Source organism: Micrasema longulum, unplaced genomic scaffold, assembly GCF_059751315.1.
Source record: "Micrasema longulum isolate JH-2025_06_02 unplaced genomic scaffold, ASM5975131v1 h1tg000482l, whole genome shotgun sequence".
In the NCBI taxonomy this organism is placed as follows: Eukaryota; Metazoa; Arthropoda; class Insecta; order Trichoptera; family Brachycentridae; genus Micrasema; species Micrasema longulum.
The window spans coordinates 549,887-573,247 of record NW_028277679.1 but is presented as its reverse complement, the minus strand read 5'-3'; the positions used below and the strand labels follow the sequence as shown (position 1 = coordinate 573,247).

At 30.7% G+C, this 23,361-nt stretch overlaps 1 protein-coding gene across 2 annotated transcripts in view; it reads left to right on the top strand.

Moving 5' to 3' along the window:
• LOC148281247 (lachesin-like) overlaps positions 1–23,361 on the top strand; it is a 241,177-nt gene that overhangs the window by 181,713 nt on the left and 36,103 nt on the right. For both annotated transcript variants that reach the window (XM_088226984.1, XM_088226985.1), the window contains exon 3: positions 22,096–22,202. In XM_088226984.1, the coding sequence (XP_088083110.1) occupies positions 22,096–22,202 (107 nt within the window). The remainder of the gene's footprint in view (positions 1–22,095; positions 22,203–23,361) is intronic.

The following is a 23,361-nucleotide window of genomic DNA, read 5'->3' as shown; positions in this document are numbered from 1 at the left end:
ACAACAATATAACCAAAATTGCGCACAAAAATATGTTGCTAAGATTTCGATAACTTTTCTGATCATGGTATTTTGCTTCGCTCTTGTCAGAAGACAACACTTCATTATTCGACATAGTACATCATTTTTCAGCAGTTCATTTTCTCTCCAAGCTGCCAGATATTGAATAAGCTACCGATTCATGTTAAAAATACACTCTCCCTGGCCACTTTTAAGAAATGCCCGAGACATTACTTTTTATCATTAGAACAATAACCTTCCTTCATTTTCTAATATATTTTTTTATTCCCTCTTTTTTTTATGTCTCTTTTCCTGTTTTCTTATAAACTCGTTACCCAATCCCGCCAATCTCATCCTTTTTAATGTATTAAATAATGTGCTTTTTTTAAGTATATATATGCATTTGCAAGCTTTATCTTCTCATTTTGAAATATCTGATGGTTTAAATTAATTTGGTTTATTCCAATTTGTATATTTTCATAAAAAAATTAGAGTTCAAATTTTTGACAAAAATTTTTTTTGACCTGCACGTATTTGTATGGCTGAAAGATATAGCTTTCAGTTATAAGTTTGCTAAATTTCTTGTTTGTAATGAAATATTTAAATAAATAAACAAGTTAACAGAAATATACAACATTTACAAAAAGGGAATATTTATACCATTCAACGATAAGTCATATGCTTTAGTCTAAAATTGTATTCATCTCTATTGTAATAAGTTTATCTTTGTTACTCTCTAGGGAGCTTAACCTAGTCCTTGTCCTCTAAACAATATACCAATTTTGACCAAGCCATACCTATGAGGGTTTTTTTGTTTGAAAAAATATAGCTTTATGTCTAAACTACTAGATGTGATGAGGAAACACCTATACACATTCTATGTTAATGCGATGCTTTACATCATAAAATAAGCCTCATTTTCTAAGGACTACTGGTTTAAATTGCGGATGTTAAGGAGTTCGCTCCCCTACTTCAAGGATACTTCAAGGATTTGGGTTCGGAGAGGAGACATAAGCCAGGCTTTTTAAAGACCTGGTCTTGAAGAGCGAGAACTATTCACGGGGATCTGTCACACTATATCTTTACAAGTCGCAGTAACGTCAGGAGCTTGAAAAAATAAAAAAATAAAAGTATATTTGAAAATTGTAAATAAACAAATAAATTCAAAATATTGCTGATGAAACCGTGGTTCTAGAAGAAGCATAAAAACAAAAATTTCAGGTCTTGCCTAGAATGTAAAAAAAGTTCATTCAGTCAGATGAATCTCTACTGCATCTATTAGGGTTTAAGATATTTAACTTCACAAAAACCGACCGTTGATATAACTTAAGAAATATGGATGTTTAAACATAAGCATAATGTTAAATGTTACGCAGTGTGTAAATTGGCTACTTAAACCATCCAATGACAGGTCATAAGCCATGTAAATGATTTCTTTATTACCTAATCTTTAATGTAATCAATTTAAACAGGCATTTGTTAAAACATTTTACTATTTGTAGTCATAATAACGATTCTCTCTAATTTTCTCATCATTGAGCATTTTGTCTATTTATTGTATTAAAAACAGCAATATACCATTATTAAAATAATGTACCATGTACCTTTATTACTTTAATAACTATAACACGTGTGTTAAATCTCACTCGGAAAACTTTTCGTATTTGTATATTGTAATTCAGTAATTCTTGTGACGTGAAAAGGTTTCCCTTTAAATTTTGTTGAAATAAAATAGTTCAGGGGTCTCCACCCTGGAACTAACATTATAATATTATGCGGGAGGAACACGGGGGGGGGGGGGGTAATTGAATAACTTTCTTTGGGTCGGGTGGATAATACACTGTTCGGGTAAGAATGTTATTTGCGGGGGGTTAAAATCACATGAGGAGGTGTTATTAAAATCCGATTCTTGTTTAACACGTTCAATGCGTTCAATATATCGCGAATAATGACGAAATGAACTGCGACATGTACTTACTAACGCCGTCAGCTAACAGTTACATTACGTGCAGTGCTAAGACTAAAAAACAGCAATCGTGGACATGCTGTAGAATATTTTTTGATTGGGATCCCCGAAAGCACCAACATGGCACGGTTTACGTGAACGACGCGGGGCTACAATTTTATCATGGACACGGGAGTCGTGTCCGACGCAGCGAACGTTTCATTGTATTATATTTAATTCAATTCAATTTATTGATTTAAATATAACAAATTCATTATAAACATATATTCAAACGTACATATTATTAAAAGAACAAAATACATGGTAGAGACTCATATCAAAGTAGTAGGAGAATCATGCTCCAGAAAACGCCTTCGGATACATGGAACAGATCAATATCCAAAGCGATGTTGTTTAGCATAGCGGTAGCCCTTCCAACAGGCATAACCATAGACACGTTGGCTCTGTTTATCGGAATATGAAACAATCTATGCTGACGCTGTCTTATGTAATTATCAGGAATGTACAAACCAATGCTCATCATAATCTCAGAATTATCGATCATACCGCGCAACAATCGATAAAAATGTGTATTCAAATACATATTCCTTCTAGTCTCTTAACTTTTGTAGCCAAGTATACCTTGGAGAAACTCTATTCTATATTTACCTTCACTGGATCTACCATCATGAAGATGTGAAATTAAAGCGCTTTAAAACTCGTCGGATATATAATCGACACGAATTAATAACTAGTTTCACAGCCTTCGAGACATTTAAAAAATAAATCGACTTAATTGTATAGGGTGACCGGGTCAACAGTGAACCACCTTTTTTTCTGTATCACACTGTGTCTGCAGTAAAAATCGCAGTTACCTCAAATTTTTATTAAAATGCTGAGTGTTTACTGAAGTTGTTTTTTGCATTATTACTTTACTTCATTACTCATTACTTCAGTACTTAAGAGGATTAAAATGTTATATACTATTTTTCCAAAAAAGGTCTTTTGGTTCACTGTGTACTGGTATGGTACACAGTGAACCAAGCCCATGGTTAACAGTGAACCATATCGGTTAATAACTTAATCATAGTATATAACATAGTATTACTTCAGTACTTAAGAGGATTAAAATGTTATATACTATTTTTCCAAAAAAGGTCTTTTGGTTCACTGTGTACTGGTATGGTACACAGTGAACCAAGCCCATGGTTAACAGTGAACCATATCGGTTAATAACTTAATCATAGTATATAATTCATAGAAAATGATGAGCATTGATATTTTGAAATAATATAAAACATGTGAAAAACATAATTTTATTTTATTCAATTAGACAAATAGTAAAGTTTATAAAACATAAAAGAAATTGTTTTAAAAAAACACTTAAGCACTTTTACTATAAAACAGGAAAAAAAATTCAGTTCAAATCCCACCTTTTTCTAAAACTAGCTTTAGGAATATAAAATTCAGTATTGATAGTGATGTTTATACCTAATTAAAACAATGACTTAATCATGAAATACATAAAATCTTGATCGGGTTATCGGGACGCAAATTAACGGATATTCAGGGTAAAGTTTCAAGCAAATTCATAATTTGATTGGAGTCTTAAGGTGCTGCCAAATTCAGTTGGTTTCGGCAGAACACATTTGATATCTTGTTCTTTTATATAAGATACATCCGGCACATCAGGCAAACAAAATAATTCTTGAATTCCAGCTTTTAATCGCAAAAAACTAATGGAATATTCCAACTCATTTCTAAATTCTTGCACATTACCAACATAATATTTTTTTTGCTTCTTTGTGGTAAACTTCACCAGCACAAATTTTCTTTATCGCGGAAGTTTGGGTAATGGTCTGTTGACAAGCATTTCATCAGTCAAGTCAGGATATTCATCGTCGTTTTCCTCCATCCAATCAAAATCACTATCTGAGTCTTGTATAGAAACTTCAGTTTTATTGTCTGTGCTGGATACTAAAACCTGCACGATAACTTATTAGATTTTCACTTCCTTTATTTTCTTTGTCGTTGAACTTTGAACTTCTATTTCAATTTTTTCAGAAGTCGCAGTAGCAATGAGGCTACGACCAAGCTTCTTTTGCTTTTTCTTTGTTTTTCTTGGGTCTGCTTTGGTTAAACTGCTTCGGAGATATAAAAGAGCCTGCAACTAAACATGATACTTGTTGATTGTCATCGGGGTCTGATGATTTTGGAAGTGAGGCTGATTTTGCTTTAAAACTCAGATTTTCAAATAAAGAGAACAAAGAGCTTACATTCGGCTTATCAAGTGAGAGCAAATCAGTACGATCCATTGGGACAAGCGAATTATCGGCCTGAGTTTGAATGGGGTTGAAATTTTCTTTAGAAATTTCAACTCGTTGTTTCTAGTTCTTCGTTGAAAATTTTCCTTACTTTGTAGTTTGGGACAAGTCTCACAGAATCAACCAAAGCTTTGGTTTTCATATAGTACTGGCGCAAAGTTGGATATGGTATTTTGGCGGCATCTGCAGCTTTACGAATGCTTGTCTCTTCTTTTACTAAACCCAACGCCCTCGACATATCTGCAGCCGAATGCGATTTAATTTTACCGTCTTTCTTCATTCGAGGCATTCTGTAAGAAAGAAATTAGCTATAAATATTTACGCCATAAAAAAACATAGTACACAGTGAACCGGTTCACTGTGTACCATTATGTTTCGGTTCACTGTGTACCATCGTGTCATTTTGTTTTCACAGAGACACAAAAAAAAATTAAAGGTGTAATTAACATTTTAAAGGCCCTCATCCATAGCCAAATAATGATTTAACATAATTGGGTTGAAATAAAATATCTAACATATCCACTGCGGGAAAAATAATCCAAAAATACTTACGTGAATAAAAGTTGGCGACAGATGAATTTTAATAACTCGCAGGTGACACAATCATTCGACAACACTGACAAGAGCAGACTGATTTAAAACTTTTTTGTGCTTGATGTGGTGTAAAGAACAAATTTTCAGCTACAATATATGAATAGTTTTGTCTGTACGTAAAGTGGTTCACTGTGTACCACTGATTCACTGTTAACCCGGTCACCCTAAATCAGAATATTTTTTTTTCAAATAGCCATACATATTCACTATTTTTGACTGAAGCATTATTTTTACAAACTGTGACTGGGTACATTTATAACCTTGTAAATCTCATTTGAAATTCACAAAATATTTGATTTTCTCTTAGAGTAATAATGCGCAACCTAGACAGAAGCCCTAACACTATGTTTTATACGACGCAAGCGATGTCGGTCTGTTGGCTAGCAACCAATTGGTGGCCATTTTGTTTTATTTGACAACATAAACATAACGGTTCGATCGGATACTTTTGTAGCTGTGCTTGGCTTTGTTTGTAAATAACTTTGATATTTACGTTATAATAAATAAAAATCGACTATGGTGAATTGCAGTATGTTTGGTTGCAGCAGTAGGAGCGTCAAAGGTGTTAAAGGAGTCAGTTTTCACAGCTAATTGATTCCGAATATTTTCCCATGATTAACATTGATTTTTGGAATTTATTGTCCCAACACGTGTATTATGTTTCTTTAAAACTTTCCTCGTATCAACATATTTACTTCAGTTACTATTTTTTCACAATTCAGGTGATAAATTTGTGAATTAAAGTATGTTTTCTGTTGATAATGACAGTTGATTATGGGCAATATGTCAGGGCCGCACTTGGCATCTATATAAAGTTTGATTTTTTATCGAGTAGAGGTCGATTAAAATTTTACTCAAAAATAGCAACGTTCACCTTGAAATCGCATCTTAAATGACGTGTCCAAATTTCAGGCCGCTATGACTCGCCATTTCGGAGATGTGACGGATAAACAAACAAACTCAACACAGGACTTTGGTTCAATGGAGTTGGGATTTATGTATCCTTAAATATAACATATATATATAAATGTAGAATGAAATGAATACATAAATAAATAAATAAACACAAACATGTATTTTCAGTTTTATAAAATAAATATAGGCGAATTTTAGAAAAATAGATTGGAATAACCCTGCAATGATAAATACACACGTGCATTTTTAAAAGTAATTACAATGCAAATTTCTATCCATTTGGCAATTCTCGACCTAAGTACGGCCCATTGTTTTGCTGCGAACTGTGGCTAACTTAATACCCAATAGTAATACAATGGTTTTCCTATGTTTGGGCTCCTCTCTAGGTTACGCATTATTACTCTGAGAATTTTCGAATATTACTTGCCTCACTGGGTAAGCCCTTGTTTTGAGTAAAAAATGACAAGTTTTATTATTTAAGTCAGCTGGTATTTAACCCAATAGACTATGGCATGTAAATTATATTATTACCTATCTACTCTGATAATTTTAAAAGACATTTTTTTTTCTCTTAACTAGTTTGTTGAGGACTTTGGTCTTATGAACAGCTGGTGATTTTGATGTCCGTAGACTATTTCGTATCAAATTGATATTTTTACCCCAGATTTGGAAAGTAAAATTTTGTAAAAATATTTTTTTATTTTATAAATGTTATTAAATATTTGTAAATAACCACTTACCGACTTTTCTATGTCTACCGGTTTCGAGATGTACCGTCTCTTTTTCAGGACACCAATTAAACCGGTAAACATATCGGTAGAAACCGGTAGACATAGAAAAGTCGGTAAGTGGTTATATACAAATATTTAATAACATTTAATAAAATGTTTGACCACAAATTTAATGCTTTAAATACAAATAATATTTATTTATCTATTTCACAGTTTTAAAATTAACGAAGGGTATTTGTTTCAGGTTCCGAATAGCAGAAAAATTCTTGTGTTGAGGCAAGACCTTTTTTTAGGGGTGTTTTTTTTTATTTTAATGATGCTTAAAAAGGTTAAATAATAATAATATTAAAAAAATGCAGGATTTAAATACAATCAATATTTATCATTGCCTTTTAAAATGAATAGATGAATGAAAGTGACGCCAATGTGACAATAAATAATATATGTTTAACTGCATAAGAGAGAGCACGAACATATAACGTTTGTGGGAAAGAGATTCAGTCGGTAATTAGCAGTGAGCGGGAGTGCACGCTCGTTTAACTACCCGCATATTTAGGATTTTTTATTTATTTTCGTGTGACAGGCTTAAAATATATATATTTTTTTTAAATTATGGAATATAAATTATTAGACAGTGTGCCTCTACGTTTTTTTTTAAATGTCTGAACTTCAGAATATTTCGTCTTTTGCTTGATGTAACACGATGTTACATATCCGAATTTTTTTTTTGTTTGCAGTTTTTTTAGAGTTCAAATTATTTATTTATATATACACGTATTTATATATTTTAAAGAAGATTTTCAATTGGAATACCTTATAAACCATTAATAAAAATCTATTCTAAGACTCAGGTACAATCTTTAATATATCTTCTATTTTTAATGTAAAAATTATTTGAGAAAAAGTTATTTTCCATCAAATATTTTCGTCAATATATCGACCTTCATTATCGATAATTTTATTTTGAAAAAGGAAACATTTATAAAATTGGTATTATTAAGATTCATACACCATTTTGCGGGACCCTTTTTGCCTTTCTCGTGCACAAATAGGTACGTATCTCGTCCTTTTATTTTCAAAGGATGGATAAGGAAGAAAGAAAATTTGAAGGAAATATATTTATAAGCGTAATGGTCCAAGACACATCTGCGTCACGCCTGTAATAAAAACTATCCTTGGTATAACAAGAGAGTAAATGTCCCATCGTGGGTCCTTTTGGCCTTTTACCCCTTCTAGAGTCTACCCCGAGGGGTCGAGATATGATAATAGTATCAAGGCTCTGAATTAAAAGGGGCCTTTTATAAAAATATTCCAGAGAAATAAATCTCTGCGCCGTAAAAAGTATTTTTATGAGTTTTCCATATCCATACATCTTTATTCTGCCCCTTACACGTCGTTTTATGTTACTCAGATTTTGAACAAAAGTAAACTATTCAGTTTTATAATATATACGCAGATAAATACTACAAAGGTTTTTTTTATTGTTGTAGGTATAGAAAGAACCCGTTCCCAAAGATGTGATATGAATCTTTCTAACAATACAAAATTACTTTTTTTCGTCTAGCTTTCTAAGAATATTTCATTATACTTATCTTCAATATCACTTAGCATTTTCTTAACACTTACGTGATTTGTTTCTTTGTCTGAACTGGTCATCTTTTCGTGTGGCATTGTTTACTGGTACAGAGGTCTCCAGTATCTTACTTCCTCTGATCACCGAAGATTGGTATCTCAGTTTTATTTTTAGTATACTTGCCCAGAACTTTGTATCGTTTAATTAATTTATCCGGATCGAAAGCCAACAACAACAATAGTTATCGAATGAAGTTAAATTCGTGTTTTAATTATTGATGTTATGATTTCTCGGTACTAAAAATATTTTGTAGCCCAATTTACTAACAAACAAATCAATTTATAAACCTTTTTTTCCAAACACGAGCATCTTGCCTCTTTAAAAATGATCCAATGTTATCCGACTTGTTTATTAAAATTTCAAACAATCATTTAAAAAAATAAAATTTCTTTTCGTTTCCATGAAAATTGAATCCAGTAAGCATATTTAAAGTTCAATAAAATAAGCTTTATGACCAATTGAATTTTGTTTTTTTTTTTTAAGGAACAAAAAGCTATGCATATGATTTAGACGCTTGTGGAAAAGGTGGGGTAGAAAAGATGTAAAGGGTAGTTATGGAAAATATACCAAAATATCAAATGAAAATAAAACGCTTCTTGGATCGTTTTTTTTATGCAAATGGTGGGAATCAAACCTGCGACACTAAATTCATGGTTGGCCATCTTACCAACTAAACTGCGTCACGGTGCCATAATTAATTTATATAAAAAACAATTTTGTTATTCGTTACGAGTATAATTTATTTTAGAACCAGAATCATCAACCAGTGTTTTTGATGTTACGATTCTTACTCTCGGGTAAAAAAAAATAAAAAATCAAGTGGAGATAGTCCACATCGTAGTGTTGTGGTTGTCCCATTTACCTGTTATACATAAATATCATGATCTTATTCATGGCAAGGTATATATTAATTGTATATTTATTTATTTTTTGTGAGTATTTACTTAAAGTAATAACATCATTAAAAATATTTTGTAAATTAAATATTATTTTTCATTATCTACCTGTACAATAATACTGTCCGATTTGCTGTATCATGGTTGGCAGATTGGGCAACGTTCGCATGAAAGTGCATACTGAATGTGCATTTCAAACCACGTGAGTGAATTACAAAAAATAAAAATACATTAAAACATAGCGAAACATAACGAAAAACCTCTCAAATAAAGCTTCAAACGTTCTTACAGTATATCCACGTTTGTAAACATCAATTTCATGCCATGAAAAGAGAGCTTCGATAATCGGCTTAAGGGTTTAGACTAACGATTGGTTTATACCGCGTAAAGGTGTAATTTTCCAACAAATAAAAAGGATGTAACCATATTTTCCTAGTAGTTTAGTAATGGTGATAAGCTTTCATGCTTTTTACGAAGGACACAAGTCCAAATTCGTTTATACCTAGCACGAATCTATTGAAAATATCTTTTAAACGAAATTGACTAGTTATTTTTACATAGTTTTTATTTAGCTAGATTAAATTTATAAATTTACTTCGTAAATAAATTTATCATCCTTTTATTCATTTGTCAGGTTTTTTAATATATATTCTATGATAACAATATAAACATTTTATGTGCGCTTAACATAAGATTGTATCACCCGTCGATAAAAGAAGTGCTCTCCCAAAACTATAGTGGAGTTTATTTTAGAATAAGCGTGTTCCACTAATAACAACGTTTTTTTATACAATAATTCATCATGAAGAGCGTTACAAAATATGTTTATAAGAGACTGTTAACGGCAAACTGGAAAATTCATGCCATTTGAGTACCTAATACAAAAATTAGTGTTTCTAATGACCATATCTTTAACAAGAATGTGCAAAATTTATAATAGAATTGAAAGAACTGAGATTATTATTTTTGGCAGTGGATTGTTTAGGTTTAAGAAGTGTATACAATATGCATTTTTATATTAATGAGTTAATTTTTGCAATTATTTAATTTCAATAATTTGCATGGTAAATTTTATTATAATATGTATTTCATTAGTGCACACACGTAATTGATAAAAACATAAGTATCTTCTTTTTTTTTAAAACATAATTCGGTATTTTGAATATTATTTTTAAAATTTTATTTTGTATTTTTTATTTTTTAAAATAAACGACTGAATAAAAACAAATGCCAAATCAATTAATTGTATTTAATTTTACACATATACATTACTTTTTTTTAAATATTTTACTTTGTTCTTTTCTCTCCTTCCTTCCTTTTAACGCCCTTCTTTTCACTACAAGGCCGACTTGTTTTCGCTCCATTTTGTTTTCAATGAATTTTACCTGAGAGTATCTGGTGATCTTTGTGATTCTGGTTCTATTTCATACATAAAACTGTATTCTTAATCCAACCGGACATGGACAGTCATATTTGTTACTTGAGCCTTAGGTATGCTTTTGGTATTAGTTTGGGATTTTATATTGTAGGGTTTAAATATTTTTTTAAATTAATGTTTCATTTCAATCCTTTTGAAAATCCAATTTGTAACCACTTACCTGATGGCAATGTGCTACTTGTGAATGAAGGAGACAATAAATAAATAAAAATGTAGGTTAAATTGATCTTACAAACGCAAAACCTATCATTTCTTTTTCTATGTTTCTATTCTATTTTCATCAATGTTTCATCAAGCATACTTTATATATAAGTAAAATACATATATACATATTTGATATACGCTTGTCATTTTTAGTTAGTTTTCCACTTCAACATTATTTAACTTTTTTTATTACCTATTGTTAGATACTTACAAGCGTATATAAAAATATTAGCGTATACAAAAGCTTCTCTTACTTGATATCAAGGTTATTGTGTTAAAATAATACAAACGTTAAAACTTATAACGAAGAAACACTCAATGTAGGTTAGATAAAAACATTGTTTAAAAAAACAGAAAAAATAATTGTTTTCTGTGAGCAAAAAAAAAACTTGTGTTTAATAGTAAAAAGCAAATCGGTTTTAAATATGTACGTGAATTGTTTAATATTTGCATGTCAAAAGTTAAGTAAGCTTAAACTTATTTTATTTTATTCTGCCAAAATACGACACACTGACATAAATGAAGATAATTTTTTCGAATGATTACCGTGTGTCAGAAATTTTCCTCGCGGTTTCTGAAGGTTCTAAAATACAAAAAATAAATAAAATATTCCAATAGCATTTCGGTAACATTACGTTCACTTTAAAAGTCAAATTACAGCCTATGATTGAAGCTTTCCTTCGAAATACGAATGTGAAATTTCTTATGTCAGCATTACGCCTTCTCAGATATGAAAAAAAGTTCTAGGTCAATTTGACGTGAGCGAGCTATCATATATGTAAATTATATGAACTTGTTGCTATCGAGTTATGAGAATTTTCTTTTGTTGGCTTTTTCGGTGGTACATTGCTTAAGTCTGATATTTACCATGTTTTAAAGCTTGCGTTACAGAAATAGGGCTTATAAAAAACATTTTGAAATAATCAGTTTTCATTTTTTGTCAACAAAATAGTAGCCAATTATAAATATGCAATAATTATGGCAGAACAAATGAACTGCAAAGAAACCGGGAAAATAATTTAGACTTGAAGGTAGCATAGATACAGTTAAAAGTACTTTGTCATTAGTTTGGCGAATTAGCTTGATTAAAGAATGATGAAACATTAAATAATTTTTATTTGATTCTACTGAATAAAAAAATATTTATCATCAAGATTTGTTGGCAAAAATGTTAACGGTATGGGTTTTAAAAGCATAAATGAATCGTCAATGTTTAAAAAAAAAGTTTGTGTGTGATAACAATTTGACAAAGTTTTTCTCATTTATCTTACTCGAGAGGAGTGAAAAGACAAGCTAGATGTCAAACAAAAAGAGAATGCAACCGTTTAATCATTTAAGCATCAACTTTGGTATCAAAAATAATTGGTGGCTGAGCATTCACAAATAATGCTTGAATGTGGACAAATCGTTGGTTTGCAACATTATGAGGTAGCTTCCGATACATTCTTACTTACTAGAGGAGTTGAGTGATTAATTATTATTTTGCCGCAAGTGCATGTGTACTATGGACATAAACAGCAGCCTCCAGCGGACACTATCGCTCACCAGCACTCTTGCCTCCTCCCACGTTTATCCTGCGTTCCTTAGTTCCGCCACATAAAGCCGTACGATCGTCATCGTTGGTCTTCCAAGACGGCTTAAATAATTTGCAAAACTGTATGTTAAGCTACCTTAATCCTTATGTTGACATGTTCTGGAATAAATCACTAAGGGTTTTATCAAGATTCAAGGTTGTACATCTCTGATGAAATATCTATCAAGAATGCAAACATTTAATCGTATAATTGAACCGGTTTGGAAGCCCTTGTCGGAGCATACTCAACATTTTGCAAGGCACGGTCGTGTTTGTTCACTCGGAAACTTAAACAAATTTTATATTCCTTCGAAAACTGCCCGAAACAACATTCTAGATATCTGAGAGTTTTGTAAGTAATAGAATGGCCGCGATAGCCATCAGGAATGTCCATTGTAAAGACTCCCCCGAGTAGGAATCTTTCTTCAAGTAACGATGTCGCATGAAGATATGAATATTTCACAATAAAAAGGGTTGAGCTTTGAACATTGTTTGCTATCTTAACGCGTGTATCATCGGAGGAAGGGATATGGGATACTTCGGTGTAAATAGATCCATGTCAGGAATAAGGATGTTGTTCAGGTTTACTTCGATATATTTCGAATATGTTTATTTTATCGACACATGGAAGTACGTGATCCAATTATTGTAATATTCCGGACATTTAATGCCAATGTACATTATACGAGATGTTTGAATTCAATATAAAAAGACTGTGCATATCGTCACCACTTAGGCAAAAGTCACGGACCCAAAAAACATCATTTTGAGAAAACGCGGTTGAAAATTTTGGAGAATTGGGAATTTTTTTTTGTGTTTTCGAAGTTTTGTGACTACAAAACAAATTCTTCGTGTCTTTTTTATAAATTCCTTGGGTTACTTTTTCATTCAGATTTATTTTCTTATATCTGGAAGGTTTTCTAATGTGACAAGGTGGCTAAATTTTAGTTTGTTGACTTTTGCTTTTTTAAAATCTAGATAATGCAATCCAAATGAGTTAGCGACAGGAAGAAAAAATATAAATATTTATTAAATTGCACGGTTAAAAAGATGTTTCAAATAAAGTTTTTTTTCATGTTTATTGTTTTATGTGTTATTATACAAACACCTAAACACAAACAATAGTGATTTTTAGTATGAAAACTGTCATACTTTCTAATTAAGTAACCTTGGTGGCTTTTTCTTTTTAAATAACATAATTTTACGCTTTGAAATATTCAACTTAAAACTGACTTTTTAAGGGTTAGTGAATTTTTCCTGAACGGAAACAATATAAAATATTGTATTAACCCTTTGATCCCTGAACATAGATTCAATAGTTTTTGAACTTTTCCTTGTTTAATGATGTTATTTATAGCTTGAAAACGAGTACATATTTCTCTTGTTTTTTCGTCTGTATAAGTTTTCATACAAAAAAATAGTGGTACAAATTTGTACACTCAAGGAATTACAATACAAAAGTTATTATTTTTTGAAAATAACGAAAGGACGGCTAAAAAAATATGATAAAGATATTGATGGATGCAGAAACAGAGAAAACCCTAGAAAGACATTGCATGACCAAAGCCAACAAATATTTGAAGATGGACATAATGAAAAGTCGGAATAATCGGCGCGCGTACATGATGAGAAGTATGAATGTAAAGTATGCGAGATCAGTATGCAAATACAAAGTTATATGGCGTTCTATCCTCTCTATCTAGCTTTACATGGAAATGGAGTGATAGTTTGTTTGTTTTAGTTTGTAAAATAATAGTTATTTTATACAGTCAAACGGGTGATAATTCTGTGATCCGCAGGAGTCATTTTTTGAAAACAATTAGTTCGAAACGGCGAAAACTATTGAAAATGTCCAATTATATACCGAGAGTGATTAGTTACGAAATATACATGTATGAGTTGTCTTGCACCAGGACAAATCTGTATCGTCAGAGAGAAAGGGTTAGACACTCTTTTTATTTACAAATTACTAAGCCCCAGAACGCTTTTATACTATGGATTGTTTTGTTTAAAGTTATATTTGCGGTAAAATTGTTATTTGTCAAGTTATAAACATTACAGCCAATGTTTAAACGTTTTTGTGTATAATTTTTGAACACTGATGCGTTCCGAAAATAGTTTGAGTATTGTAATGTTTTGTTGTAAGGAGAGAAACAATTGTCCAACTTCCATAGAATAATAAAATGTATCAACAAATTGCAAAAGCTTACAAAAAAATTGGACCTCACTTATCTATGGAAAAACTAAAAGGTGACTTAACGCAGCAATTTATTAACATCTTTTGTGCATTCTGTGCATTCTGTGCATCTTGTGTACATGCTCTGTGCATTATATTAAAACAATGCAAAAAGTAAGACGAATAAATAAATGCAAAACAAATCAATCACAAAATATACGCTACCACCAGTTTCGTTTAGTCGGAAAATTTGACAATCTCTCAAAATGTAGACAATAATCATGACATTTATTTATACACAATATGTGATAAATCATTTTAAAAAAAAAAGGATTGGATATTTATCTAATCTCGTAGCGTCATTTATTTATATGCATTGTTAATTAAAATATGTTGAACAGGTAATTGTGAAATAACAAAGGTTTCATTTCGAAAATACAATTTTATTTTACAAGCAATTTATTTGCGTGTATTTGAATAAAATATTTCTAGACAATTCAGGATGAGTTTTAATGAATTTACCTAGCTTAATTAACTACCTGGAAGTCCAAATTTCAATAATTTTAAAAATTAATTAATTGATTTAAAATATTACAATTTAACACAAATTAAAACTTTACTAAATTCATAAAATTATTTCTTTGAAGACTTTTAATGTTTTTGTTTTGAAACTATCTTTAATCCATTGTGAAAAATTCCACCTTAAAGGCTTATTTGAATAACATTAAACAGAATTTTACGTCTCGTTCAAGATTGTCAGCATTTAGAATAATTGCAGTGACAAATTTCAGTTAACAAGCATTATTGTCATCTTTCGCGGGTATCGGGTTATCAAAAATGCTTTAAATTCTATATACATAAAATTGACGTACATTGTCAAGATTTAGACAGATGTAAATGATAATCTATTATTCAGATGGTTTTTATGACATAAGATTTAAATTATAATAGTAAAAAGATTTTCGGAAGACTGTTTTTTTTAACAAAAAAATACACCATTAAATTCTGTTTTCGGCCATCTCGAAACAATAATCCGTTATAATAAATTTAAATTCAAATAAATTTAAATACTTACTTGCAAAATCGACGCTTCCAGTAATTAAGAATTCACATCTTTCCTATTCGTGAATACCACTTTCTTTTTTAAGTAATTTCAACCAATCCATTTGCCATTTTTCCAACAAGTGCCGCGGGTTCCGGCGTTATTGCCAGATTCGGTGTCAAACGTACAAAAATATAAATTCCAAATCGTAAGTATTTACGCTATGCTCAAAAATGAGGCAAGATGAAATATACTCGATACAGTATGTGTGACGATAATAAATGGATTTAATCCGCTAGAAATTCTGTACTTCAATCCCTTAAACGAGCCAATGATTGTTTATAAAATGAGTATACGAGACATCCGTATTTACTACAAAAGAGTTTTTTTTTCATTTCTGACAAAAATCATAAATTTATTAACATTCATGTTTTTACTTACGTAATTTATAATATGCGTTAACTTACGTACTATAAAATGTGTTAGCCTCCTGGTGTAGAAGTCAGCACGTTTGCTTGTCATGCAAATATTTCTTAATTGTTTATAACCTCCGTACATACAAAAACCCTTTAGGCCTTAATAAGAAATTGATTTCAGAATGTGCTTGCAACTGGTATTTATTTCTCACACTAATAAAAAATCCTCTCTTTAACCTAATGTATCATTAAACTGACATTAATAACTTCTATACTATAAGAAGAAAAAAACAATGAAATTTTTTTAACAATTCTTTCAGATAAATTATTTATTACAACTGCCGATTAAACTCAGGTTTTTGAAGGTTGAGGAATCATTTGAGTGTTGTCAGATTCGTAAAAAAATATGTTTTCAAGAAAACAAAAAACGTTTTAGGTGTAATGTTATTTTAAAACTTGGTTATCACACTATATTTCAAGTAATTTTCACGAAAATTTTACATTGAAATTTTGATTCTTGACCAAATTATTCGCTAAATTGTTTTACCCTCTCAGACAAATAATGTTTCACGGTGACCATCAGTACCTCTTATTAGTTAATCTTAATCTATGATACCAATCGAAAATAGTTTTATACTGTGTGCCTTACTTTGTTGTGTGTTTTATAAGCAACTCTTTATTGTAAAAGCCTCCGGGCATTTTTTAAATAAAAAAATAAACGAAAATAAGACAAATATAATCGAATAGTGAAAATTCCGCAAATTGTAAATTGAACTTCCTTTATTTCAGGTGGCCAATTTCAGCAAGTTTGTAGAAAAACTCCCACAGGAAGTACAACGCGAGTCACATAGAAAGCAATTAAATGGGGGTGTATTTGCCCTAATAAACAACACAGTTCATGGATTCTACCAGACCGTGTAGAAATACACATTATTTACCCCAGTCGCAATAGTAAACTGAGAAATACATTCCGCCATTTGAATTTCATTTTTGTTTCTGCCTTTAAAGCCGCGGAAGGAAGACATATTAGTTTAATATTGTGAAAAGAAAAAAGGGAATATAAAACAAGAAAGAAAATAGATAAAACTGCAAGAATATGTCTTTGTATTTAATGAGGTAGAAAATGCGATGCAAATATCGATATAATTAATACGTTTATGATATATTATATGCCATTATGGATAGTTATTTTTTCAATTAGTATTTTTGAACATGTTTCTCATAAGGAAACTTTAAATAAAAAAACTTTTTTTTTTCATCGAAAAATTTTCAAGTAGGTATCTTATTTACGAATGAATAAATAGCTCAAAAAGGTCAGAAATAAATAACGTGTGTACTTCTTTACGAAAAAACGTTTGCTGAAGCTTATAGCAGGCAAGCCAACATTAAGGAATATTAATGGTTTTTTGTTCTGGAATTCAATCATAAACATGAACCTAGGTACCTTTTTATAAAAAGTATTTTTCTTTTTACGCGAACAGTTTTTGCATGTTTTTGCAACACAATTAGTATTTTTTCTATTCATTTTAAGGTTTCGAATTAAATGTCAAGGTCACGTCAAAACCTGGCTTGCGGTTAAATATTGACTAAATTCGCGTTGGTCATGAGTTGAATGTCATAATTCAAGAAGGCTCAGGGTTATAAGCGGTCTGACTTTTATTTATTAACACGTATTCCCAAATTTTCTCCATGGATTATGGCAGTGGAGTAGTGATTTTTGCATTATATTAATTTTAGCACTACAAAACCTCTTAACCAATCAAATAAACAAAAAAAAAACGATTGCTAAACCAGCTTATAGCAGGCAAGTCAATGTTCGAGACTATGAATTATTTTATGTTTTGGAATTCAATCATAAACAAGTATTTCGGTACCTATTTATCAATAAAAAGTATTTCTTTTTAAATGGACAGTTTTTGCACACTTTCACGACACAATCAGGCATTTTTCTTTATATTCACCTTAGTATCAAATTAAATATCAAGCTCACGTTAAAACACGGCTGGCGGTTAAGGAATGACGAAATTCGCTTTTGGCAAGAGTTGGGTGTCATAATTTTAGGAGGTTCAAGATAAAATGCGGTCTGAGTTCTCTTCATAAACACGTAATATATCGTTAAATCTGGCTGGCGGTTAATGAATTAGCGTTAAGTATGAGTTGAGAGTCATAATTTTAGAAGGCTCAGGGTAAAACATGATCTTATTTTTCTTCATTAACACGTATTCCTGTATTATCTCTATAGATTATGGATATTATTAAAAACACCTTTATAAATAAATATATTATGCCAACCATCTCGGGAATCGAACCCGAGACCTCTTGAATGGTAGGCAAACGTGCTGGCTATTACACTATGAGTCCGACAAATCGGTGACAAACTATTAGAGTTGACCTAACTCATTTTTAATCTTGAGGATTTTTCAAATATATTTTTGTTAGTAATACACAATTTCTTTTATTAAAAAATTAAAGACGAGTGATATTTTTATCGAAAAATTTTATATATCCAGTAACCGGTTTCATAACATACTCACGAAGGATGGGACACTTAAAATAATATACATACAATAATTTAACTAATTAAAATATCATTATATTAATTCATTTTTTAACCCGAAAAAATATTGTTAATGATCCTCGTGATCCTTTAGATAAAAAATATTTTATTTAATTTACTTTTATTATATTTAAAATTCTCATCCTTACCTCTGTTTTGTATAAATACATTGAACTCCTTAATAAAGACACCAGTCTCGGAGATATCGCGAAAGCGATGAAACCAGTCACTAGATATTACAAATTTGTGGATTAAAGTATCACTCGTCTTTTATTTCTATAATAAATTTCAATTAACTTCCATCAAGAATTTTCACGTGCAAACTTAAGTGTCACAATTCCATAATTGTACAATTGTTTACAACTGTCTAGACTTGCTAGAAAGTTCCGTGTTTAGCCAGAATTCTTATTTACCGAATCAATACATGGATAGAAATATTATTATTAATATTTCGTTAAATTTGGTACAGTATTATATGCGTTATGAAGTATGTGGGTATAAATAATATTTTCTCAATAAAAACATCGCCAACAGAAAGGTGTAGTTTTAAAATATATTTGCATACAAGCTCAAACGATAATTTTCTGCCCCTAGGTGAGTAGTTGTTCTCCATATTTTGCAATTTGCATAAATACTGTTTATGACGCCTTATTATTCGGTAAAAAGGAAAAACTTGAAATAAAGAGGGGGAATAATGAAACTGGTTACCCGTAAAATACGTTCTTTCCTAGAGAAATAATGGTTTTTCATTAACGAGCATCTTGTTTGCCTTAAATTCCGAACGAAAACGGAACAAATGTTTACAATGTTACCAAGTCGCTGATATAAAATGAAAAAACGATAGCCCTATATCCAATTACAGTTGATTTAACCCTAATAAACTGGTCACATTAAATAAATGGGACAGTGTTCTTCTTTATTTAAAATTATTAATGACTTAAGCCTATTTATTTTGTCTGTGGTTTAACAGTAAAATTAAACTACTAGGTATTGATTAAATTAGTTTCGAACATGAATCAAATTGGAATAATTCTACAATTTTGACAAAAAGAAATGGTCAACAAAGCTTTCGTTATTTAACTTTATTTTTATTATTTAAATTTTTCGCGCCCATCAGGCATTTATTTAAGTTAGACGAAACATGGGTATATAAAGAATATAAAATTTTTAAAAAAAGCACGAAAAAAATAAATATAGAACAGTGTTTAGAAGTAAAATGTGCAAATAAACAAATTGAAGAAATACAGTTTAAAGCAGCTAGGTACATAATGTTTTAATACAATATACACAGAATATTAACTTCTTTTTGATGTGTAAAATTGATTCTTTAAACTTACAAGACTCGCGTTAAAGACATGGATGTTTTTAGTATATTGGTTCGCAAGTATATGCATCTGTACTACTAATGAATTCGAGCTGTAATTGAACGTAGTTATGCAGAAAGCAGCCAGCTATAGAAAAGTGAAACTGAGATAATAGCACCTTTGTGAGAAGAGTGAATTATCAAATTTACACAACAGTTGGAATGTATTCGACTTTGACAAATGATTAAAAATGAATACATTAGTTTTTTTTGTAAAATAAACAAGAATTTTACTATGTATTTGAACAGTGTAAATTAATTTTAAAGTACCATAAGATTTTTCTAGTCCTGTGGGTGTTTTATGCAAATTGAGAAATTCCGTTTTTGTGATACTATTTTCAGAAGGTGATTTTTACAGTTTTTTGTATGAAAACGGTCTGGATGTTTTTAGCAGAGCATAGAATTGATCTTACTGCACCCGATAACACCAATATCTCATTTTTTTCAATTGTGGACTGGCTGTTTTCTGCATAACTACGTTCAATTGGTCAATGATGGACCGCAATAACTTGACCAGGCACTCGCACATCAATAAAATTTACGAGTTCACAACAATCGACCATTGATATTATTATTTTTTTAAAAGTCATTTAATATTCGTCTATTTTCTAATGTTTGGATATTTAAATGATCATTCTTGTATGTGTCATTTATATATTCAATGGGTGCATTTAGTTTTAAATTATTACGAAGCAAAAATTTTGTCTCGCAAAAGTTACGATTATGTCCTCATTCATTATCTTTCGTATCTTTAATTTCTCGTGTTCTATAAAAGCATCGTTATAAGCTTGATTTTTTTATCAAATAGGCAATTAATGCTAGTTTTGGGGACCTTACTGTTTTATTATTTGTATATTCAATACAATTTTTCGTAAGAAAAACGTCTACAAAGAGGAGATGAATGCAGAGAAAGCAAATTCTGTTCGCAAAGACAGCGCGGTATGGTGTTCTGACCTCTCTGCCCAGCCTTACGAGGAAAGGACGTGATGAATTGTTTGATTTTAAAAATAATATATTTTAGTTGCAATATTTTGAGTTTGCAATATTTTGAGATTTCACCCCCTTAGGGTTCATTGAGATACGAATGTGATGTGGTGTGTCTAGTTCGTGAAATATTCAAACATGGTAAATGTTACACAGCGTGAAAAGTTACCACTTAAATCAGACAATGACAGGTCATAAGTCCTGTAAATGCCTACTCACATATTTCGTATCTTAAATGTTGTCGATCTCTGTTGTAATTTGTTAATATTGTAGTTGGTTTGATAATGAAATAGTATTCTTTTCAAAATATGATTCGTAAGTTTTTTTAAAAACCTTTGCTGTTTCTTATCCGTACTAAATACTCCATTTTGTGCTACATTGTATTGGTACAATAAATAATTGGTGTCACACTTTAAAAAATCACAAAGCTGGTTATTTAACATTAATGTTAAATAACCAGCTTTGGAGTTAAGGACTGAATTTTTCATATTGGGAAAAATTTGAATAGGACACTCCTTGATGATTTTCCGAATGGTTGAGTTTACTATTTACCATATTGATGTGCCATATATATGTTTTGAAAAAAATATTTTTTATTTTTATAATCCTAAATTTGTGGTGATATGCTCATGTGTCTATGTCATATAATTTCTCGTCCCACCTCAACACAGGACTTTTAGTCCCATGGAGTTGGGACTTATAAGTAATGTACAATAAACGCATGTATGTTAATAAATAAATAAATGTTTTATTACTTTCTGAAAAAAAACCGATTTGAAAAATATTTTATTAACCACGTCGGGAATCAAAACCATAACCTCATGTTTAACAGCTCAACGCGTCATGAGGATACCAGACAATAACAACTAGACTGAAACACTTCAAATCTGCCAAGATCTTCGTAGATACGTACGGGATTTAATTTTATAAATGAAGATATTCAAAAGAAAGCAAAATGTCTAAATGCACTGTGTCTTTAGTGTATACTTATACTCATATGTATTTTCTATACTAAGAGAGGATAGACGGTGTCTAATATGTTTGCTCATAATTTTATTTTGTTTTATTTTACATAATTAAATTACATCTTATTCCACATAGTTTTAAGCTTTTCACTGTTTTGCAAACAGAACATATGGTATTAGTTTATATAATAAACGCCATTTTCGATACTGAACTAAACTAATTATAAGAAACTTGAAACCAGCCAGCAACAGACAGCGAGCTTTGTAAATTTCTCCATATTTGCTGCGATTTTGAATATAACTAGACGTTTCTGATAATGTGTCTAATTTTTGTTTCAGGAATAACTCACCAACCTGAGTTCGGGGATCCCCTGTCAAACCTGACTGTGCCAGTTGGAAGGGATGCCATATTTAAGTGTTTGGTGCTCCGTCTTGGAGGATACAGGGTAAGAATCTTCATGAGACCTAAATCAAGTATACCTACTATCGTCACGTCAAGTAAAATTGGGAAACTTCCCCCATCTAATATCATTATTTTTTATGGAAGAATAATCACAACTGTTATCATATTTTCCTTCTCTTCATACCATAGTGCATAAGGAACTACATTGATACTAAAGTTTCAGCGTATCTAGATCATTAGTAGTCTTTCGCTTCTCTCGTCTTACTCTCTGTCAACTGCGCATTGAGGAAAGTTTATCAAAAATATTCCCGAGGAATACAAAATCTATGTAATTTAACGAGAAGGAAGAGAAAGAACAGACTGAGGCCAAAGCGTTGTCACTATCAGGATACCCATAATGGCTCTATTTTTTGTCACTGAATAATAAAATATATAAATAACTGGTTGAGCAAAATTTTAAAATAAAATTAAGGGAACACAAAAAATGACTTAAGACTGGTAATTTAGAAAAAAAAACAACGACAATTCTATCAATACATAAAAACAAAATGAGCGTAATATAACACACGTAAACATAAATACCGTTTTTTTTTGTAATGTAATATTGCAATATAAAACCAACCTTTAAAACCAATATTCTACATCCAACCTAAAGGGAACTGAACTGAAGATTTCAAGTATGGTAGGCAAATGCATCAAATATTACATTACGAGGACTAACCTCTACTAAATTTATTTTTTAGGATTTTTATCCATGAGTAACTATCTATTCAAAAACACTCGTCCAAGGCTACGGTTATTTTTCATTCACATAATTGTATTTTTCATCTGCCTGGACACAGATACAACAATAATCACATCTCATTAGTTTTTTATTCAGCTTCCATAACCAAAGTTCCTATTTTCATTTTTTTAACGGTTTTCCTATAAGACGATCAGGTTATGGCCTAGTGTCACGGACCACAGATCACAACTCAATTCCTATTTTCAAATAAATAATTTGTTTATAATTTTTTATAAACTACTTAAACTCAGTTAACTCCTTGAAAATGGCCCCAAAATGAAATATTTGAGTAAATCATGAAAGGCAAATATTTCTCCGACAAAGATTGGATTTTTTCAGTATGGAGTTTTAACATTAACACATAACAACAGAGATAGAGAATAACGTAATAAGGAAGTTTATGCATTTACAGACTTGT